The 27605-nt window shown below is 52.8% G+C and overlaps 4 protein-coding genes across 4 annotated transcripts; 3 read left to right on the top strand and 1 right to left on the bottom strand.

Annotated features, from left to right (window-relative positions):
• Positions 1-4191: 4191 nt before the first annotated feature.
• Positions 4192-5382, bottom strand: PV07_02212 (uncharacterized protein). The gene has a single exon (XM_016388810.1). It carries the CDS (start codon positions 5253-5255, stop codon positions 4293-4295), a length of 963 nt encoding a protein of 320 aa, XP_016255738.1. The 5' UTR covers positions 5256-5382; the 3' UTR covers positions 4192-4292.
• Positions 5383-7797: 2415 nt separating this feature from the next.
• PV07_02211 (uncharacterized protein) lies at positions 7798-9824 on the top strand (the record flags this gene model as incomplete). The annotated part of the gene is made up of 2 exons (XM_016388809.1): positions 7798-9609; positions 9686-9824. The coding sequence occupies exons 1-2, from the start codon at positions 7916-7918 to the stop codon at positions 9822-9824; spliced, it is 1833 nt and encodes a 610-aa protein (XP_016255737.1). The 5' UTR covers positions 7798-7915.
• Positions 9825-13479: 3655 nt separating this feature from the next.
• PV07_02210 (uncharacterized protein) lies at positions 13480-15285 on the top strand (the record flags this gene model as incomplete). The annotated part of the gene is made up of 7 exons (XM_016388808.1): positions 13480-13852; positions 13909-13990; positions 14059-14384; positions 14442-15013; positions 15061-15126; positions 15177-15217; positions 15270-15285. The coding sequence occupies 7 exons, from the start codon at positions 13480-13482 to the stop codon at positions 15283-15285; spliced, it is 1476 nt and encodes a 491-aa protein (XP_016255736.1).
• Positions 15286-20529: 5244 nt separating this feature from the next.
• Positions 20530-22108, top strand: PV07_02209 (uncharacterized protein; the record flags this gene model as incomplete). Its single annotated transcript, XM_016388807.1, has 4 exons — positions 20530-20923; positions 20984-21127; positions 21183-21250; positions 21322-22108. The coding sequence occupies exons 1-4, from the start codon at positions 20714-20716 to the stop codon at positions 22106-22108; spliced, it is 1209 nt and encodes a 402-aa protein (XP_016255735.1). The 5' UTR covers positions 20530-20713.
• Between the last annotated feature and the right edge of the window lie 5497 nt (positions 22109-27605).

Below are 27605 nucleotides of genomic sequence, written 5' to 3'. Positions count from 1 at the left end.
CAGTGTGTTGGTTCAGCCTCGGAAATGCTCCTCGCTCATGCCAGTGGTATTTCACAGTTAGAAAGCTTGGCCCAGGGATTCGGACGTGCTCGGAGACCCATGTTGTTGGGATCCCGACACAGGTTATTCCACAGAAGATGTGTCGGACGAGCATTTACCGGACGATGGAAATCCAGTGACATCCTTTGACAGTTATTGGTGAGCTATATAGAATGCTTTTATACTCCGGAATGTGTCTTGCTCGTTCAACTGAATGTCATTGACGAGAGATTCCGACGTCGTGCTAACATTGCGCTTCTTAATCTCTTCATTTGGACAGCAATACTCAGATTTTGTTCGAGACTCCCCAGTCCTCGTGCGACCTCGGTCTCAAAATGTCAGTCAATGGAGCTGTGACGGTGAATGGGAACTCAAAGCCAGAGGAATTTGACGCCATCATTGTCGGCGCGGGTTTTGGTGGCATCTATCTCCTACATTCGCTACGCAAACTGGGATATAAGGTAAAGGTTCTGGAAGCCGGAAAATGGTTCGGTGGAATTTGGTGGTGGAACTCGTACCCTGGGGCTCGTGTCGACACTCACTGGCCGTTTTACGAGTTCAACGCACCGGAACTATGGGAAGACTGGACATGGAAGGAGCGCTTCCCCTGCCGCGACGAAATAGTCAGGTACTTTGAGCACGTTAACGAGAAGTGGGATCTCTCAAAGGATATTCTCTTCGACAATGCGGTTGTCAAGGCCGATTTTGACGAGAGCTCTAACACCTGGACAGCTGTTACGGACAAAGGGTATGTAGCCAAGGCACCATTTTTTCTGCTGGCTACTGGCTTCGCCGCCAAAACATTCATCCCCAACATCAAAGGACTGGAGAGCTTCAAGGGTCAGGCATATCATACTGCCCTGTGGCCTAAAGAGGGAGTCGAGGTGAAGGGGAAGAAGGTCGGGATCATCGGTACCGGAGCAAGCGGTGTCCAAGTTATTCAAGAGATTGCGCCGGTTGTCGAGCATCTCACAATCTTCCAGCGCACGGCCAATCTTGCTCTACCCATGGTCCAGGAGTTCTACGATGAGAAGACGGTCCAAAAACAAATCGATGCAAAGAAAGATTACCCAGCTCTGTTCAAGCATATTCGAAACACATTTGGTGGCTTCGACTATGAATTCTTGACTAAGACTTCTGAAGACGACACGCCAGAGGAGCGCATTGCATACTGGGAGTCACAATGGAAGGTCGGAGGTTTCACCCTCTGGCTCCACAACTACAAAGACATCTTGAAGAATCCCGTGGTGAACCGAGCAATGTACGACTTCTGGGTGGATAAGACCCGCGCGCGTCTTGCAGGCCTAGATCCAGAATTGATCGAAAATCTGGCGCCATTAGAGCCAGAAAATCCGTGGGGAACGAAGCGACCCTCCCTGGAAACACACTATTATGAGACCTTCCAGCAGAAGAACATTGACCTATACAACATCAAGAAGAACCCAATCGCCGAGATCACACCCAAGGGTGTCAAGCTCACCGGCGGCCAAGAGGTTGAGGTTGACCTTCTGGTCCTCGCCACGGGCTTCGATGCGGTCACAGGCAGCCTCCTCAAGATTGACATCACGGGCGTTGGTGGCCAGAAGTTGGTTGATAAGTGGGCAGGAGCCACATACACCCACTTGGGAGTAGCGACCACTGGGTTCCCCAATATGATTTTCATGTACGGGCCCCAGGCGCCGACTGGGTTCGCCATCGGGCCTCGCATTTCAGAAGTCCAGGGCGACTGGATTGTCGGTCTTCTGGAGGAGATGAAGCGGCATCACTACACCAAGATTGAACCGACCCGCGCGGCCGAGGAGAAATGGAGAAAGATCAATAACGATGTCACAGCTGAGACCCTCATGGTCAAGGCGACCACCTGGTATATGGGCGACAACGTGCCAGGAAAGCCTCGTGAAGCCCTCAACTATATGGGCGGGCTGGGCCATTACGAGGAGCTTTTGAAAGCTTGTACCGCAGCTGGCTACGAAGGGTTCAACCTGAGCTAGTCAGAGCCCCCGAGAAATAAAGTGCTTTAGAAAGATATCGAAATGAAGGAATATTGTATATATCATTGTGCTCTGCTTCATTCAAGGGTAAGCTGATCGCCTGAAGGTAAGCATCCATGGCCTATCAGAGCCCATGAGTACAGCAACATTTAGCGACCAGTTGCCAGTCCCAATCAGTGACCATAATTGATTTCTCCTACCTAGAGCCTCGGTGATGGGTCGAGTTTGGAAACTGAGTAGTATTGACATTCACACAGACTGAATACACAGTCGTGTGCCCGTGACATACGGCTCTGCACCTACCGTCCGTATCTCGAATCGCCTGGCTCTTCGGAATTATGCTGGAGGGCCGGTCGCGAAACACTGTGGCAGTCGCCTGCACCCCGATGCTTCGTGGGAACTTAGCACCTCAGTTGACTGTTATGAGAAGCAGTCCACTTGAGGATCCCGAAAGGCGGGGAGCGTAACCAGGGCTTCGGATGGCGGAGTCCGAATCTCCGGACGACTTTCGGTTTTGTGAATGCAAAAGTCAGGCTAGGAATTGTTAGTCCCCTCCTGAATTGCTGCAAGGGCACGAGCCCAGGTTGATTGCCAGCAACCCTGGATCCAGGTGCCTGAGAGATAGCAACCACGCCTCGTCCATGGCCGGAGGTGGCAACGAGCCCTCATGATTCCTTTGACTGGCGGAGGTCTCCACTCTAGCGTGATAAAGCACGACGATGTAGCCCTCCCTTTACAATTGATAGATAGACATCTTCGTGAGATCGTCGCTCTATATTCAGATCCCACATCTGTACTTCAGACATCTTGGACCGTTTCCTGCCACTATGCCAACTTATCCGTCTTTCGACTCCGTGCCAAAAACCGCTGGCCAGCCTCAAGGAAATGCTTGGGCTCTTTGGGGAGAGAACGACGAATTAGGAAGTGAGTCTAAAGTCGTGAAAGTATCCTCACTGGTATATACTGACAAGAAACGTAGCTCTCAATTACTTGACTCCTGAAATTATCTTGCAGGCAACCAAAGAGATCAAGGCAGGCGTCACAATACAGTTGGATCTTCCATTGAATCATTTCGACCACCTTGGAGCCGGGAGACAAGGGTTTAGCCACCAGATTATCGACTTCAAGGAGCGACTCAAAGGCACCGATTTGGAAATTGTCGCCCATGACGATGTATTGACCATGAATACCCAGAGTAGCTCTCAGTGGGACGGTCTCCGGCATATCGGACTGCAAGAGTCTGGCATCTACTATGGCGGAGTCAAGCACCGAGACATCGACGAGAAGCGTGAAGATGGAAGGCTGGGCATTCAGAGTAAGTCTCTCTCTGCCGCATTTCGATGGGAGCACAAAGGCCGCCAATAAATGATAACACAATACTCTTTTTTCCCCCGTTCTTGTAGAATGGGTACAGCGCGGTGGCATAGTTGGCCGAGGCGTCCTACTGGACTACCATGGATGGCGCCAACAGACGGGGCAAGCCCCGGTCACCATCCCTTCGAACACCATAATCACTACAGAAGAGCTGGAAGCAGTGATCAAGCACCAAAACACACAGTTGCACGACGGAGACATCCTCATCCTTCGCACAGGGTTCACAGTCTGGCATCTGCAGGCAGCTAAAAAGGAGCAGGAGGAAGCTTCAGCAAGAGGTGCATTTATTGGTCTTGAGGCGACGGAAAAGAGTGTCAGGTGGCTCTGGAACCACCATTTCGCCGCAGTGGCAACCGATACACTAGGTTTCGAGGTCACTCCCATACCGTTCATGGAGCCTGGTGCCGTGCGTCTTCACGAATGGCTTCTAGTGCATTGGGGAACCCCGATCGGTGAGCTTTGGGATCTGGAGAGGTTGGCAGAGGTCTGTGGGGAAAGGGGTCAGTGGTCCTTCTTCCTAACAAGTGCCCCCCTTCACGTATATGGCGGAGTCGGCACGCCGCCCAATGTAATCGCGATTTTATAGCCCTGGAAGAAATCGATCCGGGACACGGAGCACAGGTCCGTGCGATTTAGATGCCATGAGACAGCAATTCACAGTTCCGTCGCTCTATACAACCTACAACTTCGTCTGGCGAGCAGTAGACGTTGCATTTCAAACGCCAACAGCGAAACTCTCGAAACTTCCAAAGTGGTCCGCGTAGGTGGAATTATTCTGTAGAGTGCTGTTTCGTGGGTGGCTCAGGAGAATAGGTCATTCAGTTTGTCCTGCGTACATAATTCTACGTGTCCGCCGATGTTCATCTCATTCATCTGTACCAGATTCCATCAAATTGACTTCATAGCTTTGATTCGGTTGGCCATGGCGTAGGTGGTGACGGAGATGTTGGAGGCAATCAGATCGAATCCGTGTGGCACGCCTGGGTATACATGGAGTTCGGTATGGATATTGGCGGCTGCGAGGCGGCGTGCATATTCGATGTCTTCGTCGCGGAAGATGTCCAGATCTCCCACATCAATGTAAGTTGGCGGTAGGCCTTCGACCGATGGTACTCGTGCTGCCGCAGCGTAATATGGAACATCTGATGTACCCGCCTTGCCGCTCAGATATGCTTGCCAGCCTGTGGCGTTGTCATCGATCGTCCATGTCGCAAACGGCTCGAGCGCCTTGATTGGTTTGATGTTTCTGTCTTCTACCATGGGATAGACCAGGATCTGCTTCGCTAGTGGTGGGGTTAAAGCTTCGTCTCTCGCCTTCAGCCCAAGGCCCGCAGCAAGACCGCCGCCACCACTGTCGCCCATGATCGCGATCCGAGAAGGGTCTATGCCATACTTCTTTGCGTTCAGGCTCAGATCCTGCAGCCCGGCCCAGGCATCTTCAATTGGGATCGGGTAGGGTGACTCCGGTGCATATCTGTAATCGGGAGCAAATATCTGGACTCCGGAGCGTGAGACGAGGTCCTTGATCTTTTTGCGGTACAATGGCACGTCCAGGGCGATGTAGCCTCCACCGTGCAGGTAATAGACAGCAGGGTCCGAGCCGGTGGTCGGCGTGCCCTTCTTCGTGAAGCGGTAGACCGGGACTTCGAAGCCGTCGCTGGATTTGACATTGTATTTCTCCTCCGCGACATCTTCTGGGTCAAGATATGCACCAAACACCGGACCGAAGAAGGCGTCCAATGCCTGACGCCTCCCTGCGACATCTCCTACAGCCAATTTTGGCGCATTGGCCATCGCTGGGAGCAAGGGCTCCAGCACTTTGGCGAACTCAGGATCCAGCGCGAGAGGCATGTTGGCTCCTGGAGCGTGCTGAGGTTGTGAGCGTTGAATATTCTCTCCAGATAAGCACGCTTTCCAACGATTGCACCAGCTCGTAACCACTGGGACGAGATTTATTATAGAGAGCAAGATACTTCGGTGTGGCTTGATGGTTGAAACGGAAAGTCAATTCCGGCATTCATCCTCCGAATTGAGATCGAGTGGTTCCCGAATATTGTGATTATTCAGCAAATCGTCCTCCTTGTGGGGGAAAGATCGAGACTGAGCTTCGACTTTGTCTGGCCCTATCAGTGTCGCTTATGCTCGGCGGAACTTATCGACTTAACCTCGGAGAACGTAAGCTCAGTCCAGCGTCCGTAAATCCGCAAATCTGCAACTCCTCACGACACCTCGGACGGAAAGAATGGCGGGTTTTTGACTAGACAACAATATGTCTTTATTTTCGCTTGATAGAGACAAGAGAGACGTACAGGCAAGACGCCCAAGCTGACAAACGAAATGTATCGAAGATCATTTGAGGCGCGTCTTTACAGGACCACTTGAAAAGAAAACCCCACTTCTAGACAAGTGCGGGTTTAGGTGAAACCACCTGTATGTGCGAGTCGAGAGATATCCTCGCATGGCTTCTACCTCTTGCATCTTCAAGGCAAATTCAGATGCTCGGTAAATCCACAAGCCGGCCACGATTGACGTCTGGATGGCATGAGGGTTGTGCAGTACAGAGGCTCTCTAAAGTGGCAGAGTTGTCCATATCCATTGTAGCCACCTTGCCAAACCTTTGTCCAAGTCTATGGCGGCGCTGCCCCAATATTGAGGTTGGCTCCAAACACTGATCTCGAGTCCTCGCTAAGGAGCCAAACAACCACGCGGGCGACGTCGTCAGGCTCGATGATCTCCCACCCTCGGCTTTTCCAATCCTCCAATTGTGCGTCTTTCCCGCCCGTGAACTCTCTCAACATGGGAGTGGCGGTCGACCCTGTATCGTAACAAAGAGCGTTAGGACACTTTCACAAGGCGGACGGAAGGTCAAAGCTACATAACATACCTGGAGACACGGCGTTGACTCGGATCCCAAACTTGGAGACGTCCTTGGCCACACTCTGCGTGAAATGTGCGTTGGCAGCTTTGGAAGACCGGTACGCGTAGACGTCCGGATCGTGTTTCAACGAAGCCATGCTGGCAATATTCACGATCGCACGATCGCTATTGGGCGTTCCCAGCGCCTTCATGGCCCGAATCTGGGCACGTGTGCAATAGAAGACCCCGTCGAGATTGACCCCCCAGACCCGCTTCCACGACTCATCGGTCTCTTCCAGAATGGTCGGGGACTGTCTGACCCCAATGGTTTGCGGCAAGCCTGCTGAGTTGACAGCGCCATGCAGATCTCCGAAGGCCGCAACAGCGTCCTGGATCCAGTCCTCGACGGCCGACGACGACGTCACGTCCAAGACGGTCGTCCGAATCTCAGATCCTGGATTGAGCTGAGAGATAGAATCTTTGATGGCCTCCAGGCCCTTCGCCGAGATGTCGCTGGCGGCCACTGCGCGCGCACCGCGTCGAGCCAGGAGGCGAACAATGGCCGCTCCCATCCCGGAGCCTGCGCCCGTAACCGCAAAGACTTTCCCATCGACGCTCATGATCGGCGACGAAGATGGTAGTAAGTGCTTCGACGAATTTAGATTCAAACCTCGCACTTGGGCGTCTTGAATCCTCTATAAAAAGGTCGGCTATGTGCAGGGCTCTTCTTAATTAGCTCACACCTCAGCGTCAGGGGCTGCACGTCATCCATCCACGAAGTGATAAAAGACTGTTTCAAAGAAGAGAGAAAGAATGCTCCCGTCAATGATCATTTTCGTTCTGTCTCGGGGTTTCGGGCAATGGATCTGAAATGGACCGATACGGTTCGAGGGGGAAGTCGAGATGCTGCACGGCATCGCACCTTGACCAATGACTGAGCGTTCTCCGTACCCACTTTCTCAACACTTCCCCCACCTTTTTGCTTGGAATAGACAAAAAGAGATAAGCGTTGAACAATCCACTTTTCGTTGCCATCTAGGACTGGCTGCATCTGGCAACCTTCAGTTCAGTCCGTCAGCGGAGAAGCTACAGGTATTTTGGTTGTGGATGCTCTGCTCACTTCCCTAGTCGATTCGGAGGATCACAAACGAACTATAGAGTCGCCAGTGGCAGAAACTGCCAGTTATGGTGGGACGGACCCTCGTCGGAGCATCCTCCGCGAGCGGCCTCTTTTAACTCTGTGGCCTTGTCATGAGTCCGAACGGCCATTCGGTTGTCAACCAGCCCTTGACCGTCCGAAACTTGGGTGGCGGAGTGAATGGAATTGAATCCGACACCCAAGGGGCTGTTGTCTATCCGCTTGGACTGGGAACATTGAACAAAAGTGCATGCGAGCCACTATCATTCCTCGGCCCGGCAACTAATTTTAGCCTGTGTCTTCGGGTATAACGCTTGCACCAAAGACCTGCACGGTGCGGTAGGTGGCCTGGAAATTTGTGTCTAGACTCATATTCATGCCTTTCGCAGCCAAGTCAGTGGAAATTACCTCTGGTCCTCAGTCCCAAGCCCTCGTGCGGAACCATCCGATTATAGAGTTCCAAAGCCTGTAGCAACACAACAGAACTCCGACGACGACAACGACGCCAGCCCTCAAGATGATCTCGAAACCGACCCTTCGCATCGGCAGCGTCTCGTCCACGACGGGTGACAACCCGCATGCAATGGCCCGCATGGTCCAACACGGTAACGTCGACGTGATAATTGGGGATTGGCTGTCGGAGATGAACATTGCTTGGAACGCCATCGTGAAACAGCAGAACCCTGAGCTGGGCTACGAGAAGGGGTTCCTAGACCAGCTGGAAGAGTGTCTCGACGACATCGTCGCGCAGGGGCTCAAAGTGATCACAAACGCTGGTGCGCTCAACACCCGGTCGCTCGCTCGCGAGGTTGGCAGGCTCTGCAAGTCAAGAGGATATGACGTCCCCGTTGCGGCCGTGCTAGGTGATGATGTACCTGACGTCATTAGCCAGTTGGGCCAGCGCCGCAATGATTTCAAGCACCTCGACCACGAGGAGAAGCAGCTGGACGACTGGGAGCTCAAGCCTGTCTGCGGCGCGGCATACATCGGGTGCCGAGGGATCGTGGAAGCCCTGCACTCAGGAGCGCAGATCGTTATCTGCGGTCGATGCACGGACGCTTCGCCACTCATGGGCGCTGCGGCCTGGCGCTTTCAGTGGTCCGAGGACGACTATAACGCCCTAGCAGGCGCCTTGGTCGCAGGGCATCTGACCGAGTGCGGGCCGTACGTGACGGGTGCCAACTTCACCGGATTCAAGGAGATCCTTGACGATTTGGTGGACCTGACGTTTCCGATCGCCGAGATCAACAGTAAAGGGGAGTGTGTTGTGACGACTCTATCCGTCGGTGGCGGTCGCGTAACGGAAGACACCGTTCGTGCCCAGATCCTCTATGAGCTCCAGGGCCACCTCTATCTGAACCCAGATGTGGTTGCCGACCTATCGCAAATCAAAGTCGAAGCGGAGCCCAGCACGGGAGACCGCATTCGCATATCTGGTGTCAAGGGCCTACCACCTCCGCCAACGACGAAGGTCATGTTCACTGCCCCAGGAGGCTACCAAGCCGAGGCGACATTCTACCTCAACGGACTCGACATCGGAGACAAAGTGAAAATGATGAGACGTCAGCTCGACCATATCTTCAAAGACCACAAATTCAGTAAGCTCAGTATCGAACTATACGGGACATCACCGGAAGACCCTGTCAGCCAACAGGCCGGGACAGTCTTCTTCCGGATATTTGCGCAAGCTCGACGACTAGAGGACATCAGTGCCGCCAAATTCAAGATTCCCATCTACGCACTCCGAATGCAGGCGTACCCGGGATACCACATGAACCTAGATTTCCGTACAATGGATCCAAAGCCGTTCATGGAGATCTTTCCAGCTCTCATCTCACAGGACGCCATCAAAGTCCAAGTTGAGCTGGAAGACTCCGGTAGACTGATCGACATCCCTCCTCCGCAGCACACGGCTGAATATCCACGGATCCGCCCATCCTACGAGACGGCGAGCCCCGTGGACTTGACGAGCTTCGGGCGGACGAGAAAGGTGCCGTTGGGATCCATCGTGCACGCCAGGTCAGGCGATAAAGCCGACAATTCGAACATCGGCTTCTTTTCTCGCTCCCAGTACGACGATGAATATGAATGGCTCCAGGCCTTCCTGACCGTGGAGAGGCTCAAACTCCTCCTCGGGGATGACTGGTACGATGGCGACACGTCTCGACGTGTCGAACGCGTGGAATTTGTCGGCATTAAGGCCGTGCACTTGTAAGTCTCTCCGAACCTCCCCAGGTCACTTGGAATGACCTACTCCTTCCCTACTAATGCACATACGTCTTTACAGTCGAATACTAGATAATCTTTCTGGAGGGATCGCCTCTTCGGAACGTATTGATGGGCTGGGTAAAGGCATTGGCGAATTCTTGCGGAGCCGCTTGGTTGATGTGCCTCTGAAGTTTCTCGAACGAGGCCGCATTTCATAAGCTAGCAAAAGTTGCAATTGAGACACAGCCCCGAAACTTGAACAATAAGGATCTTCATCGTGGTGAAATACAGACAGAGAGAGCCTTGCACGTCATCCCTATTCCCTCAATTTCGTGCGTTTGTTTCGAAGCCGCTATGTACGAAACACCTTCTGGGTCTCATGCGTATATTATTGACTATGACTCGAAGTTCCAGCCAAACGGCGGTTGGAGTAAGATGTTGTCATCGAAATGGTCACCAAATAGCTCCGGAAACCCTCCAAAATAGTCTTGATAGCTGTGGTCGAAGTCACTGCTGAGGATGGGCCATGGAGGCTGCTGAGAGACCTGATCGCCAGACAGAAGATGTCTGTTGGGTCCTCCTTCCTGGTTTGATGAGGACATGCTCTGCACCTTCGTGCCCATAAAGTATTCGGAGGCATCGGCCAGCACGGCGTCTGAAAGTCTTGCAAAGATTTCGTGACAACCTCTGCCCGTATTCCACCGTTCCGAGATGGCAACCAAGACCGTCGAACACGCTCTCATGTCACTCACAATTTGACTGATGCTCGGTTCCGGGGTCAATAGGGCTTGGGGAGGTGGGGGCATCCCGTCCATCGGCCCCTCCATCTGATGTCGCCTGTTCCGGAAATGAGTCCTGAGCGCGTACACGTATGAGAGTCCCACGAGGAAGACGGCATGCAATGTGACCCAGGCATAGTTAATCTTGCGAGCTTTGTGGAGCTCTGCATATGAGGAGATGGATTGTTGGGATGAGTAATAAATCTGGGTCAGAACCTCTGATGTTTGCGGGATGTCCTGTAAGGAATGGATGGGGCGGTGCAACATCAGGATGCAGTTATGATACAGTAGATTATACCACTCCCGCGTTCTGTAGTTCGACTTGTCCTTGCTTCTCGTCGCAGAGACATCTATCAGAGGCAATGAGGCGACGCCGGCTCTCCATTGATCCAATTCTTCGGCAAGCTGCTGCTTGATAGCAAGGCAGGTCTGGGGGTCCGGCATCCGACTCTTGGGCACGTTGTGCAGGTTGGAGAGAATTTTGCCGGTGATAATGCGATGCCAGGTGATGTGATTGAAGATTTTGGTATTCGCTGGCCAGTGGGGATACTGCAACATGTCTTCTACGGATGGCGACGGACCCCAGGAAGCGTCCCCGTCGTCCTCGACTGCTGGATGTTCTGTATCGATCTCGAGAAGATTGATCGACACAGGACGACCCAAGGTGTTGCTGACGATTCTGTCCATCTGGAAAAGAGACCAAAAGCAACGGCGCTTGATGCCGAGTTCCTGCTTGACGTGGTCCTCATTAGTGGGTGATAGACCGACGGGGACGCGGTAGATAGCCTCTCGGTGGAGACCTAGCTCAATGCCCAGTCTTGTTGCCATGCCCAACAAGTGCCACAAGCTTGCTGAAGTGCTGTAAGATACGCTCAACATCCGGTATTGACATAGGAGCATGATGGTCTGTAAAGCAACCAAACCTCCGGACTCGAGAACGATGCCCAATTTCGAGATTGCCCGCTCATGGTACGTCTCTGCATCGGGGAGCGACTGCCAGGAGAATCTGTGGACTTGGACGGTCGCAATGGCGAAGATCATGTCCAAGGAAAATGCCTCCACCGGGTGAGACTCATAATACTTTTCTTCCGCGTACATCGAAGTCAGGGTGTTGATCAGCTTCTTGGGGTGGAGATACGGGAAGGCCAAGTGATCATGCGACAGGTACGCAGCCAGAAGACTCCGTCCAAGTGGTTCTGCTGGCAAGACGGTTTTGGCCATCTCAGGACTGCTGTATCTCTGTCCATCGGCCGTAGCAAATCGGCGAAAATAGTCTTCGTCTTCGTCGTCGTTGTTGTTGCTGTCGCCACCGATGCGTTTCGGCCGGCTACCAAGAGGGAAGAGGTTGGCCAGAATGGCGCCACTGGCCGAGCCCAGGTACTGCCTAGGCCTGCCAGCGTGGAGGGAGAGGGAGTAGACTTCTTTAGCGACCTCGTTGTCGTTTTCCGTCTCGCTTTTATCTGCTCCGTCGTGGCTGTCGTCCGGTATCTCCATCATCTCGGCAGCCGTGTCCAAGTCTTCACCTGAGGCGGACCCGCCAGCGGCTCTTGCTGCATTTTGGGCTTCGCGAAGCTGCTTTGACAAGAGGCGATTTTTGTTCTCCAGCTGCCGTAGACGACGCCCTATGGTCTCTGGGATGTCGCCACGGCCCAAGCCCCCTCGCGCGTTGTAACAGCATGCGGTCCCAGCATGTATGCACGTGGAGCACGAAGGCAGAACCTTGTCACACCGTGCCTTCCGCCGATAGCAACGATCGCATGCTAGCCGTGACAGTTGATCCTCCTGCATTTTACAAGCCGTTCGAAGGGACAGAAGCAGTCGGCACTCTACAGAGCACAATGCGGGCGACAAGGAATTGCTCTGAAATCCTCAACCAAGAGAGATCAGTTTAGTTATGGAAGATCCTTGGATGCATGGGAGAGAGTTGTCTGAACTTCCGGCGTCAGGACTAAAGCATGAGGTGGACCACAGGGTTCGGCGGCAGGCTTAAACAGACCCCTCGGTTCATTATGTAGATTCGCTTTGGCACATTCTCCCCAGGAAGACCCTTGCCCGGGGGGAATGCGGGGTCTCCAGAAGGGCTACCAAGAGCCCTACAAGCTTTTGTGCTCCTTCAGTCGGCTCAATGGGAATTCTACCTATAGCTCTCGAATGGTAGCCCTTGCAGTAGTGGTCAATTGGTATCACGGGCGGCGTTTGTCGATCTACCTCCAAGGTCCAGCTGTAGAAGGAGCCCAAAATGTACAATGGTCCACCAGGAGATCGCGACTTGGTCTCCTTTGAAACAAATCATGCAGCTATCACTTTTCAACTTAGACTTCTCTACTCTCATATACATCACGCGAATCAAGTTTGGCCTTCCCCATCCGCGTTCGCGAAGAAGACGCTTCCCACTAGCTAGAGGGTGGCTCTCCCGTGGAAAGGTTTTGCATCTGCTCTCAAAATGCCCAACCAGACTCGCGTCATGAGTCGTGACTGGGTGAAAGCACCACTTCCCCGGACATTGCCTAAGATAGTTGTATCTGTGGTGCAGGTTGCAGAGCTTCTCAGCTCCAGTAGTGCATTCATGCCCGCACTTAGATGTGGGATGTCGATTCAGACCAAGCCCGAGGTAAAGACGGCATGCGTCGCGACATAAGCCTTCGGGAGCCCTCAAATGACTACACGAGCCTCAACCATGCTGCAGCCTAACTTTGGCGCCAGCACATCAGACCAGCTCAGGAGCTCAGGCCATGTGACCTTGAAGCCTAGGAATTTGGCTCTGTCGGCCGAGTAAAGTAGAAAAAGTAAATCCGAACAAAGGGAGCTACGCAGCTTCGGAGAGGAGTCCGCAGTCCGTCCGAACCGTGGGTTTGAAGACATTCCGCCTCGTCCGACCACCCTCCACCCATTCCTACCCCAGACCCCGAGTCCTCGGTGACCTAATATTTCCCCCTATAGACAAAGGCAATTGCATTTGATGCGAGCATTGACTAGCCGGAAATATGGGAGTTGGAGGATGTCCCCAAATACATAGCTAGTACTCTTCGAATACACGCGTAGAGAGCACGGAGACGGCATATTCCATGTTCTTGTATTTTCTGGCAACACCACGATGACGTCTTTCAAGATTCCCAAGCCAACGGAGCTAACCAAGTTCTACATCAATGGCGAGTACGTCGAGCCCAGCACCGATGAAGTGTTCACCGTTCGCAATCCCAAAGACGATACAGTAGTGTCAGACCACGTGCCGGTCGGAGCCCAAGAAGATGTCGACGCGGCAGTTCGCCATGCCGAGGCCGCCTTCAAAGGCGAATGGAGTACATTTACATCGGCGGAGAGAGCTCGATGTCTGTACAGGCTGTCCGACATCTTGGACGAGCACTTAGGAGACCTGCTTCGCCTTGACACCCTCACCGGTGGACACCCGGTGTCTCTCATTCCGACTCGGGAGAAGAATTATATTGTCAACGGACTTCGGTACATGTGTGAGTAGATTTTCGAAACCTGATCCGTCTCTACTGGGCTACTGACACGCTACGAGCCGGTTGGTGCGACAAGTTCAAGGGCGATTATTTTCCTGATGACGACGGCTTTGTGAAGATTGTGAAGAACGAGCCCCTTGGGTAGTACTTGACTTTCGAGTGGGAGATATCTCCGAAGAAAGGTAACCCTGCTGATGCTTTGACAATAGAGTCTGCGTTGGGATCTGTCCCTTCAATTCTCCGGTGGCAACGTTCTTTCATAAAGTCGCACCAGCCCTGGTCACAGGAAACGTGATGATTATCAAACCTTCAGAGAAGAGTCCTCTTGCATCCCTTGCCCTGGCTCCACTCATCGAGCGGGCAGGAATCCCCAGGGGTGTTGTTCAGGTTGTTACCGGGCCGGGGAAGACGGGTGAGCTCTTTTCCAGGCACATGCGTGTTCGCAAAATTAGCTTCACTGGCAGCATTGCCACGGGTAAGAAGATCCAGGCGGCCGCCGCTCAAAGTAATCTCAAGCGTGTGACTTTGGAACTCGGTGAGTCCCTTCTCTTTGGTAGTGTTGTACGAACCAAGGTATGCTGACTATGTTCAGGTGGAAAAGGGCCAAACGTCATTTTCGAGGACGCCAACTTGGACAATGCCGTCGAGTGGGCCCTCCGAGCTATCATGGCTCGAAGTGGCCAGATATGCATCGCAGCTTCTCGTCTTTACGTCCAAAGATCAATCGCTGATGAGTTTATCAAGAGATATGTTGAGAAGATGAGAGAAGCGGCCAAGCACATGGGAGACCCTTTCGACCCCGATACAGCTTATGGCCCTCTGGTAGATAAGCTTGCATTTGAAAAAGTCCGCGGCATGATCGACAGGGCCAAGGCGGGAGAGGCCGAGCTCTTGGTAGGGGGAAATTCGATCGGCAAGACCGGCTGTTTCATTGAGCCTACCGTGTTCGTGAATCCCAGGCCCAAGGCTGAGATCCTGACCGACGAAGTCTTCGGCCCAGTCTCCGTAGTCAGCACATTCGACACAGAAGAAGAGGTCATTCAAAAAGCCAACGACACTGAATACGGGCTGATGTCTGGAGTGTTCACGAGGGATATTTCTAGGGCACTCCGTTTCTCGTCGAAGCTGGAGACAGGGATTGTGGGCGTCAACTGCGCCAGTATAGTGAGTGAGAAAACGATTTCCGAACCGCCTGATACTGAAGAAAATAGCTTAACATTCAAGTCCCCTTCGGCGGCGTGAAACAGTCTGGAATGGGCCGCGAATTTGGAATGGACGTATGTGGACTGATTCGATACAGGTGGACAATTAAGCTGACCCGCGCCAGGTTCTCCGGTCGTTCACAGAGACGAAAACAATCCTGATCAAGTAAGTCAAACTCTATGCGTGGTTGAGCATACCGCTGACGTCCGACTTCTAGCACGCGAGCGACTTGAGAGAATCACGGAGCAAGGGAAAAGATTCGGGGTCATTAAAAAGAATTGCGAGTCCTCAGCCGGCAAGGCCAATGGCAGAGTGCTGGGGGAACCAGTCGTTCCAGACGGGAAATGGGATCAAAAACTCTCCAGTAGTACTCTTGCTATCAGCTTAGAAAGACGGTGGCAGGTTCATCTCTTGTAGTCTCGTCTTACATACAAAGAATTGTGCATTGTCAAATTCTCCTGACTGGTATTGCAACCTCATTCCACCTACATCTTGGCCGCTCGTGTATTGTCTTTACTCAAAATTCCATCACTCCCACGCCGAGGCATTGCATCCCTGAGAACTCGTCTGAGGATCTTTCCAGATGCTGACTTGGGGATCTCGTCAATGAACTCGATTTCAGCGATCCATTTATAGCGTGCCTTCCTCTCTTGGACGAACTCAATGAGCCGTTTTCGTAAGGTATCGAGATTCGCTTGTTGTTGCGCGGCGAGCTTGGCGACGACATACGCCTTGGGACGCTCACCCACATATTCGTCCCTGACACCCAGAACAGCCACATCCTCTACATCTTCGTGGCCCAGGAGTAGATCTTCAAGCTCGGCAGGAGCCACCCCGATACCATTGACCTTGATCATCTCCTTCAGACGGTCTGTAATTGAAACCATCCCTTCTTCGTCAATGCTTCCGATATCGCCTGTGTGGAGGAACCCTTCAGCGTCGAAAGTTTCTTCGGTAGCCTTTTTGTTGTTCAGGTATCCCATGACAACTTGAGGTCCGCGGGCCCATATCTCCCCAGGCTGATTTACTCCGCACTCTTTGCGGGTTTGTGGGTCAACGAATTTGACCTCTGTCGATGGGACGATCGTTCCCACTTGAGTTGCATATTTATAATCATATTTATCGGGCGGATGGAGAGTGATACATGAGCAGGACTCCGTCATCCCATAGCCCTGCTTGAAGCCTGTGTTGGGGAAACATTGTTGGAGTAATGTAAGAATTTCTGCAGACAAAGGCGCGGCACCGGACATAAGTCGCCTCAACGAACTGAGGTTGTACCTTTCAAGTAGCGGCGAATTGCGCACCATGCGGATTAATATCGGTGGCACTAGGAGCACCTCCTCGAGCTGATAATCTTGTATACTCTGCAGTGTCGACTCCATGGTGAAGCTCGGTAGTAGATATACGGTGGCATTGAGTAGAACAGGTAAATGCAGGTGGTGGACAAGGCCCGTTATGTGGAAAAGGGGTAGGACCGCCAGAATTCGGCGTAGAGAGCCCGGGGTCATCTGGCTCACTTGTAGGCACTGGGCGATTATATTCGAATGGGCCACCATGACAGCTTTAGGAAGGCCTGTGGTTCCGCTCGAAAAAGACAGAAAGGCGCAGATATCCTTATTTTGCTTGTTCGCAGGCACTCTGAACTGCTCGACTTGTCCCCAAGTGTTATACGACCTGCCGATTTCCAGCAACTCAGTCAACGTGGTGAAATTCTCCACCTCTCCGTAGATGAGGAAGATATGGTCATGTCGTATTCCCACACTCCTAGCCGCGGCCACTGCGATTGGTAGGTTGCTCGGCGCGGTAAAGAGAAATCTGGCTTCAGCTGTTTTGAGTGCAAATGCTAGCTCTTCGATAGTATATGCTGGGGAGGCTCCAGAAACAATACCGCCAGCACGTAGAGTACCAAACATGACGCAGGGGTACCAAACGGTGTTGGGGGAGAATATGCTAACTGTTTGGCCGTGCTGGAGGCCATATCTCCTCACAAGAGCTGTGGAGAGGTGGGTGGTGTGTAATCTCAGATCATTGTAATCAAGATGCTCTTTCGTGATAGCGTTCGTATAACCTCCGAGCTCCTCGAGCTTGTACCTTCGCAATGGACTGTACTCAGAGTCAAACAGCCATGTCCATATTGGCAGATGCCATGGTACCTCAATTGGAGGTAGTGAAGATGTGAAAATAGGCATGGCCGGAACAAAGCTGTCTTTCCACGGCTGCGAACAGGGGTGAATGGAGGCCACAGAATTTATTGACCGAATCGTCGGCCTCAAATTGCTCAGCCGAAGTAACCAGCCCAAGCACGTGTGTCATGATTTGGAATCTCGGAAAAAGAGAATGAACTCACCGCCCGTTGAATATGCTGCCGCTCATCCCTAGCACTCAGGAGCTATGTCCGACAACTCCCAATTCCGAAACACGGCCAACTTGAAGAATGTGGTACCCACTAATAAAGCACTTGGGATGTATCGCCACGGACATTTCCTGGATCTGGTGAACGAGAAGGCTGTGAGAGCAGGAATGCCGAGTCGCTCACCAGTAGGTATAATGCTCGAATGCCGGAAGCTCAAGCTTACACTTGCCCATTCCGGCACATTGGAGGCTGTCAAGGATTCTACGCATTCGAGGCCGACTGTGCCGAAGCGATGTGATAACATAACGCAGACTCCAGTATAGTGTGGATGCACAATATAAAGCACTAGGAGTAAATGTAACGGGATGAGAAGAAAAGAAAACTAGCAAATCACTCCAGCGGGGAAGAAATATCACTGCGGGCAGGAGAACAGATCTGCCAAGACGAGGTTATTCGACACCTGGCTCACACCCCTCTTTTGGACGAGGGTGATGCCGTCCTATGCTCGGGCTTGCGACCACCCGTGTCTCACCAACTAGAGAGCACTGGCCTTGGGCAGCGCCCCTGTATTTATTGCTTTACCGCAGTGTTTGTGACCATACCGCTAGTCGCAAACAAGCCTTACTCTATCGTTGAAATGACCAAACAAGCCTACGCTCTGGAGCCGCATTCCTATCCCTGGAAGATTGGAGCTTTTGCTTGCACCATTCCCTCCCTTAATTCTCCGTGCTAGGCCTAGACCATCCTCGGGAAATTGCTTCCCTTTGTGCTTCGAGTTTGCCGATGTCTAGAGATAATATTTGATAAGACAGTTGGGGTCACCACGCCGCTCTCGAAACGGAGTCGTCCCCCCTGGGCTGGCAACTCACATGCTTGTCGATCTCCAGGGGAGGAGGAGGAGCATTTAGGTCCCCTTTCTCTGAATCTGTTGGATGGCATGTTTGCCGACTCCCATTTCGCCCAATCATTGTCCCTATCTTTCTGTGAGGGGCTAGTGCCTTTGATCCATCTTTATTGATGGCCGAGAAACCGTCGTCAAGGAGCTAGCAGCCCTGAGGACTCGGATATCAACTTGAATGCAAAGAGCGACTGGCACGAGGAATCCATCTTCCACATCCCCTTTAGCACCATGATGAATATCCCGCGCTTGGTCGACGGCCAGGCATCGGTTCTGTCGTCGTGGTCGGATACTAAGGTCCAGGAAGCACCGTTCGACGCTGAACGTCGGCATCCTGCGGGTGGTTATTTGAAGAAGATCAATTTCGGGGCGCTTCCTCTGCGAGATAAATCTCTCACTATATATTGTGAAAATAAAAATTGGAGTCTATTGAATCTCGTTCTCCCCCTCATGTCTACTCTCCCTATGACTTCATTTCGTGTCTCCAACGTACTATCTAGCGAGGCATTCATCCTAGTGCGAGATCCGTGTCACCGACTCCAATAGCCTTCCATCTTCCACCGTGGCTTCAGCAACATCTCCTTCAACTTGTGGTCGGTCATACTATTGCGCCACCATTTCTCATGGACCGCCGCGATGCCGTGTTGATAGTCTTCGAAAACCGGGTGATTCATGACCCAGTAATGTCTGAGTTGGGAGTAAGGCATGTTGCCGCCGGGCCGGTGGACGTATTCGAGCAGATTATTCTCGGGTGCCAGCATCGGGGTCCGGCCCTCAATTGCCCCGATTTTGAGATAGTGCGCCAGCATCTCCTCGGACGGATGAAGCACCATGAACCCCGCGTTGAGGGCCTTGGAGCGCGGCGCCGGCCACGGGTGCTTGTCGCTGCCGATCGGAGACGAGTCGGCGGCCAGGAGATACCGCCGGGGCTGGGGCCCTTCGTCGGCTTTCGTCTGGTCCTCCATGCCGAGGTTTGTCTGGATGTCGGTCTCGGGCTCCTCGAAGATAGCGTCGAGGGGTTTGAAGAGGACAATGTCAAGGTCCAGCAGCAGGACCTTTTCGAACTGCGTGAGGCGGAACACGTTCATTTTATCCATGACATGTTTCCAGCGCGGCCGGTCCGGCTTGACGGTCTCCAGCTCGATAGAGGGGAATTCGGCGACCCAGGCCCCCTCGCGCTCTATGCGGCGCCGTTGCGACTGTGAGACTTGCGGTGATACCAGGACGACGACGGGAATTGAGTTGTTGGTTCGTGTCTCGGGATCATGGAGAAGTTGGTATACGAGGAGACGTACGGATGTGAGATAGACGTTGTCTTCGGTGTCTTCCTCGCCGGCATCCTCCTTTTCGGTGGGTGCCAGGTACACGACGTATGCGTACTTGGATTCTGGGTGTTGCAAAGTGCCTCCAGGAACCACAGGTCCTCGAGTCGATATTGCGGAAGGTGACGAGACTAAAGAGCCCCTGAGGACTTCGCTGTACGGCCGGGATGACGTCGAGCCAAAGAACAGGATGAAGACGCTGAGTAGCAGGGCGCCCGATATCACGACCCCTCGCGACCACGCCGTGAACCGACATGAGCCCATGGCCGTGTCAATCGACTTCCTGGCACCTCTCGATGATTGAAGGATATTGCAATAGACAGTGTGGTATAAGGGGAGACAAGCCAGCGGCATGGGTTATTCTCGGGAACAGTGACGCGACATCTCTTCGGAGAATAGGCAAAAGCGCAGCCCCCATTGGAAAGGAGACGCGTTGCATGACCGAGGTAGAGGAGGCTGTGGCATCACAATCAGCCCCTGCATCGAGGGCCCTACGCATAGATAAGGATGCACTGCTCGGGGGAGGTCAAGCCCAAGTCACAGCCCAGAACAAGAATAGTCTTTTCGGACCGAAGCAGCCGAAGTCGTCACAGCGGGGCGCCAGGACGAAATGGAGCCAATCCCTGATAAGGAGAGACATTTCCGCAACTTTATATTCATCGCTTGTCGCTAATACGTTACAATACAGCACGGTAATAACAAGTAGACTTGAGGTTAGACCCGATCGGGCGGCGCTTTGCCCCTTCGAGATGGCCATTCATACCTAGCGAGCGAATAAGGTATCTCCTGCGCCATGCATGCCCTGGCGATCTTTCTGCCTTTTGCTTACTCCTTGCCTTGGGCTTGAAAGTACTTCTGATTTCCCCTTAATCGGTTTGTTCAACGAAATAGCAGATGCGTTTGGCAACCCGAGAGAGCGGTCGCCAAAGGATCTGGTGTGAAGGGAATCTCGAACCCCGAGGGTTGCTATTTTGACCTTCGACAGGCTCGCTTCCTCTCCTCGTTCCTCCATTGGATATGGATCCAAAGGCATTCTTTGCTTCCTCCAACCGTCCCATCAGCCATACCGGATAGCCATCACCTCCACGATGGCATTTTATCCTGGAGCGGAACTATCAAACCGTCACACCATGCGCCAGAAGATGTGTTCACGGCTTGTTGTGTGGCTCGCCGGCTCGCTAGTTCTGCTTCTCTCCATCATCATCCTTTCACGGCACTCGGCGGTTCCCAGCAATCTTCTGAAGATTGGGTACATGGGCCAAGGCGTCCTTGACGACGTGAGAAACTCAACTCTAGGGGTGCGCTATGCTTTGTCTCCATTTCCCACCGCGACATAAAAGCTGATGTACTTTGCTTAGTTCGAAAAGATTCTCGTCATCTCGTTACCAGAGCGGTCCGACAAGCGCGATGTATGGGCTCTCGCTGCATCACAGTGTGATCTGTCTATTTCTTGGGTCGAGGGCGTGAAAGGGGAGGATATCCCCATCAAAGCAATTCCAGCTGTAAGTGACTCAGACAGGCATCACTTTTACTTTGGTGCTGATCTTTGGTCCATAGGGATGGAACATGCGCGAGTCGAACTCTACACTCGGTTGTTATCGAGGCCACCTGAACGCATTCCAAAGGTAGAGAGCGAACATTCCCCATCGTGAAAACCCCCGTTACTAAAGTTTCTTCCACTAATGCTGTCATGAAGGATTATATCAGATAAGCTGTCCAGTGCCCTGATTTTTGAGGACGACGCAGAGTGGGACATCAACATCAAATCACAGCTGGTGGACTTTGCTCGGGGACTACATTACCTCCAGAGGGTGGAGAAACCTGAAGCCCTGCATTCACCCTACGGCGACGACTGGGATGTCCTCTGGCTCGGGTACTGCGGCGCCAAAAGCCGTTCTGGTGACCATAGTTACTGGATCACACACGACGATCCAACGGTGGTGCCAGAGCCACTTCGAACCGAGACTCGCAAGGAAGGCAACCGCTACCTGGACGACTCTGCGGAACCGCTCCGGGGAACCTTCACGCGGGTGGTGACCGAGCCGTACAACATCCGCTGCCTCTACGCCTACGCAGTCAGCCAGCGTGGAGCACGCCGATTCCTCTACAATTACTCGGTCCTGCCCAAAGCCAGGACCGCCGACGTGGCCGTGAGCGAGTTCTGCAGCGATGGCGTGTCCGGCGCGCGGTGTTTCGCTCCGTTCCCCCAGTTCGTCGACAACTACCTGGCGGCAGGGGACACGGCCAAGGACTCGGACCGCCGCCCGTTCCACTCCGAGTTTCGCGAGCAGGGGACGAGCAACAACATCGTGTTCCCCGCCAAGACGAACCTGGGAACGTTCATCGACAACAGCAGGTTATACCAGAGCCGCTGGCCGGATCGGACGTTGAGGGAGTCGATCAACCCCGATACATATGTCTTTCCACGCGGACATGGGGTGTACTTGTCGAAAGAGCAATTCAAGACCCCAAAGAACTATTAGCGAGGCTCTCGAAGTCGTGTCTGAATGTGTCAACACGTCCGGGCAGAATGTGATCCCGTCTATATCTTGCCACCAGCACGGGCATCTATTCTGTCACAAACATGACCTCTTCTGCGGCCAGGAATGGGAAGAGACAGAGGAAGTGGGAATGTTTCCGGGCCGCAAGTTCGACCGCAAGTTCGCTTCACTGTACTTGGGCAGAATTTCGGCCTACCAAACTTAGCCAGCAGTAGATTCTGTTGCAGCCAAATGGTCACAGCAGCGCTCAATACACATAAGCAAAGATTAGACAAGTCCTTCCTGACAATGGTCAGAAGTAGACGTGGAGATAGCACAAGGTTATGGCATCTTTTTAACTCAGATAATGTGTGATAGGACGCCTATAAACCTCAAATTTTTTAGCTGGTTCGGCCTCACAGTCTGCTAAGGTGCGCAGTCACACCTGCTCGCTTGATTTCCTCTCGAATGGCCAAGTCCGACAAGATCTCGTCACTTCCTCCTCCAACAACCAGCGGCCTCAGATCTCGACTGATCTGTTCGATCCGTGCTCCTTTACCGGTTTTGTTGTACCCCGCCCCTCCGAGCACTTGTTGGGCTTCCCGGTTCACATGCTCTAAAATACGGCCGGCCAGCACTTTGAGATTCGCAAGTTGACCACCCAAGCGTGCTGCGTGGACCTCTGATTTGTCCATAGTATTCAGCATGTATGTGAGCTCCTCCATGTGAGCGTGTGCAGAGTTGATGAGTCTGCCGAAAGACGAGAATTTCCAGCGTATGACTGGGCTCTCGATTAGTTTGTGGCCAAACGTTTCTCGAACGACAGCATGTCTGAAAGCATCTTCTGCGCAGACTCTGGCCAAGCGAAGACTCGCACAGGCAAGCCAGAGGCGCTCGTGATTGAAATCTAATTATGGCTTAGTATCATGGCAAATGAAAAGCCTCAAGGGATATGGCCGTATACTGGACATGATCATCGAAAACCCTTGGTTTTCTGAGCCGAGCAGATTCTCCGCGGGCACTTCCACATCATCAAATTCAATGTATGTCGATCCTGCCGTGCTCGGTGCTCAGTTAGTCCTCGAGCATCAATCACCTTGCTCGGCGTAGTCAGGAACTTACCACTCGCCGACACGCCAGAGTTTTCCATGCGACGACATGTGACGCCCTTGCTCTTCATGGGAACTATCAGTACAGAGATACCGGCGGCGCCAGGGCCACCGGTTCGCACAGCTGTTGTGCAGTAGTCTGCCCACAACCCATTGGTGATCCACTTTTTTGCACCATTCACGACATACACGTTGCCCTTCCTGATCGCAGTTGTTTGAATGCCTGCGACATCCGACCCAGCTAAGATACAATGTTGAGTTAGTTTGACACGACAAGAAATATAGGACACTTGACAAACGAAGCATTCGACATACCGTCGGGCTCGGTGATCGCGAGGGCGAAGCGTATATTTCCCTTCAAGATGCCTGGTAGGAACTGGTGCTTTTGTCGCACCGTCCCATAGTTGACGAGAGGTGGTGCGCCATAAATATTCCCGCCAGTCAAGCCCCAAACAACCCCGAGACAGCCGCACCGAACAATCTCGTCGATGCAGATTAAGTCGTGGAAGGCGTCCCATTTGTCCAACGGTATATCTCCCGGCAGCCGGATGCCTTGAGCATATTCTCTGTCTAGAGGGAAGACGGACACGGCCGTATAGCCCAGTTCTGAATGCTTTCTGATTACCTACAAGTAAATTGTGAGTCTATGATAACTCGAGCGGCTTTTGACAGAGCCATGAGAGCACAGAGGAGTTTCCAACAGACCTCCGCGGGAACGTAGCCTTGTTTCTCCCACTGCTCGCAATGTGGAGCAAGACAATTGTCCACGTATTGACGGACGTCCTTTCTTAGCTGTCTATGGCTCTCATTGTAATACGGAGACACGCCACGAGAGTACCATAGCGGGTCAGCATAAGGGAAAGGTGAGCCAAAGATCTCTGCCATCGGTTCCGTTCGACTGGAGTCTCGTCAACTTTCTTTCGTAGATAGCGTGCGATGTCAACGAGCGAGCGAGCACCGAGGGTCGATTCTGAGCGGCAGAATATAAATTTTTTGTCCAGGTTCAGCCGACGGCCGACATTTTCAGCGTAGCTCCAACTGGCTCCAGAGATTGAGAATAGTAGGTAATAGGCAACGTGCCCAAGTCGGCCCGGGGTCAAAGCCGTGACCAAAATCTGGGATCAGGTTGTGTTCATATCGGCTTCTTCTGGCACAACGAGGCTATGCCTCGCACGGTTAAGAAGTTCGGATTTCGAGGGGTACGGAATCGGAAATGCTCGGGATTGGGAACCTGCTAGGCTGGATCCGTCTTCGGTTCTTCGTGATCGTTCTCCTCGAACTTGACGTGGCTATCGACTCTGCGAGACTAGATGCTACACAATGGGCATAGAGTGGTAAAGTCAGAGATGCCTATCTAATCTCTGACAGCATTGGTTGCCCAACGCCTTCTTCTGGATCCATGTGTACGTAAAAGATGGTTGAATTCACATCATGATTTCTTTGGGGAGTCTTCCTAGCACGAAATCATGCTCTATGAGCGGTTGAATGGCTCGCCCCCCCGGAGGTATTGAAGTCTGTAGGACAGAATTGATGGAAGGCTTGCACCTCCACGTTCCACTCCAGAACAAATTTGCTGTGCTGTCATGGACTTATAAGCGTAACCGATGATGTCCTATGACTACAACTTCGGTTTCAGGCTCTGACACCCTGTTAGTTTGCGGTTTTGGTACACCTCGTACCAATCTACCCCATTTTTCCCCGCCCTAAATGCGTCTGTGCCGATCTGAGCTTCTTCGCTAGGAGCAATCATCCACTCGAAGACGTCTTTTATGACCTTGGCTTGACGCTCATCACCTGCATAACGCCACGCAGCGGCAACCAACTCCTTGGTTCGTGCTGATGCCTGCGGGGCAGCATGGTTGAGGTATTTATCGAGATATTGTTGCAACAATTGGTCAAGGTTTCGGTGCGATCCATCCGTGGCCGCGGAGGACGGTAACGAAAGTGAAGAGGCTATGGCATGTACTGCGCCAAAACGATGGAGTTCTTGTGCGGTGACCGGTCGACTTGTCAACATAGCCTCGCGAGCAATAGCCAGGCCCCACTCGCGAACGACAAACTTGGAGATGGTGGCAGGGCAAAGCCCTAGCTTGACCTCAGTCATGGTGAATGTTGCATTGGCCTGGGCCAGGCGGATGTCGCATACAAAGGCGAGTCCGGTTCCGCCACCAAACGTTGGTCCGTTGATTAATGCGATGGTCGTCTGAGGAGTTCTGTCTATAGCCTCGAAGAGTTTGTACAGACCTTCGAACTGGTCCTGTTTCGAGACCACATCCGCTCCGGCGGCGGTGGCACCACCGCTGCTGAGATCCATTCCCGTGCAAAAGTATTTGCCCTTACCTGTGAGAACAATATGAAACACCGAGGGGTCATTCGACAGCGTCTCGAAGAGCGTTGTCAAGTGTGTGAGCATTGTCCGGGTCAAAGCGTTGCCATTGTGGGGTCGATTTAGCACTATTTTGACTGTTGATGCGTGCCGAAGCAGCTGGTACTCTGGATCTTGTTCGACCATGGTCCATGTCGTAGGTTGACACTTGTGGGTACTTTTGGCTGGTACGGTGTCACTTTTCGAATGGATAGCTGCACCCGCTCGGCTGCCATCTGGCTTCCCTAGCTTTTCGTTTATCCAGTGACCGATCTCTGCCAGTTTGTAAAGGTCCACGCCGGTTGATATCCCCATACCTTGGAAGGTATAGACGAGGTCCTCGGTGGCTAGATTGCCCTTCGCCCCTGGACTGTAGGGACACCCTCCAAGACCGCCCACGCTACTATCAAACGTGCGCAGGCCGAGTTCATAGGCTGTGACCGCATTGGCAACTGCTTGGCCGTAGGTATCATGGAAATGGCCTGCTAGTCGATGGGCAGGAATGGATCTCAGAAGAACGTCGAGCAGACGCCGAACATGAGCTGGAGTACCAGCCCCGGTAGTGTCGCCGAGACTGACCTCGTAGCATCCCATGTTGAGCAGGCCTTGTGCCACCGTCAACACATCCTGCGGATCTGTTGGGCCATCAAATGGGCAGGAAAAGGCGCAAGAGACGTACCTGGCGCCCGATTCATGTAAGTCAAACCAAATCTCTCGCGCATCTCTAAGCACCATCTTGTCGCTCTGGTTCATTCTGCAAAGAGTATGACTTACGCTCGCACGTGTATTCCTCGACTCCTAGCCCTGTTTGCAATCTCCCTGGCACGTTCCAAACCCTCCTTGACGCTGCAATTGCTGTTATTGCGGCTGAAGCTCTCGGTAGCTGAGACGAAGACTCCTACTTCCCGCGCACCTGCCTCGGCAGCGGCGAGAAATCCTTTGACGTTAGGAACTAAGACGGAGTATGTGATCGAGGCACCAGCGGTATTTTGAATCTCTTTGATGGTTTGCATGACCGCTCTGTGATCCGCTAGTTGTGGAATCCATCGCCACGGTGCGAATGAAGTGGCTTCTATATATCACAGGCCAGTCTTGGAGAGTCTTTCAATGAGCTCGATTTTGATTTCAGTCGGAACAATCTCTTCGATGGCTTGTAGACCATCTCGTGGACCAACTTCGACAATGCGTACGGCTGGAGTTTTCATCATACTGTCAAGTATCGAGCCTCATGGATAGCACAGTGTCGTAGTCTCCTCTTCTTCTCCAAGCATTGGGGTACGCCTCAAACTATATCGCGGCAGCCGAATGCCGTGCTAGGACGAATAAAGCCGTAGATTTTCGGAGTTGTCGTAGGCCGAGCCGCGCCTGCCAGTCTACTGGACGTCCGACAGGCCGTATGAGACGCCAGTTGCTGATATAGTCTGCTCGGCATTAAGTAAAGTCGACACACTGAAGTAGTGGTATGGCATTCAGTATACAAACGGATGCAACGTTTCCTAACACCCACTAAGCACCAGACTGCGTATTATAAGAACTACATCCCATTCAGGCACTCCCGTACATGCTCGCGAGCTTCAAAGAGAAGAGGTCTTACTCATAACCAGGGATCCCATCCGCGCTATAGGCAAAAACAATAATCACGGAGCCAGGGGGTTCAGGAATGCTCCCAAACATCCTAGATCCTTGCCAGATTCCTCGACCCTGGGTTAGTCTTGATTTGGGTATTCTTAACGACTTCCAAGCATATTCCCAGAACGTCTCTTGTGTCTCGAGGATCGATAATACCGTCGTCGTGGAGGTACGACGAGTATCTGTATGCTGTCGAATCACGTTCAACTCGGGCCTTTAGGGCTTCTGCTTGCGCTGACAGCCGAGCTTCGTCTACCGGTCGAGCCGATCGCTCTGCAGAGGTTCGTGTGATGCTATCCATGACCCCAGACAGTTGTTCTGGCCCCATGGCTGAGCAGCGACTGGTCGGCCATGCGAACAAGAACCGTGGTTTGAAGGCCCGCCCGCACATGGCGTA

Source organism: Cladophialophora immunda (assembly GCF_000835495.1).
Source record: "Cladophialophora immunda strain CBS 83496 unplaced genomic scaffold supercont1.1, whole genome shotgun sequence".
Classification (NCBI taxonomy): domain Eukaryota; kingdom Fungi; phylum Ascomycota; class Eurotiomycetes; order Chaetothyriales; family Herpotrichiellaceae; genus Cladophialophora; species Cladophialophora immunda.
This window is presented reverse-complemented; position numbering and strand designations above follow the sequence as displayed.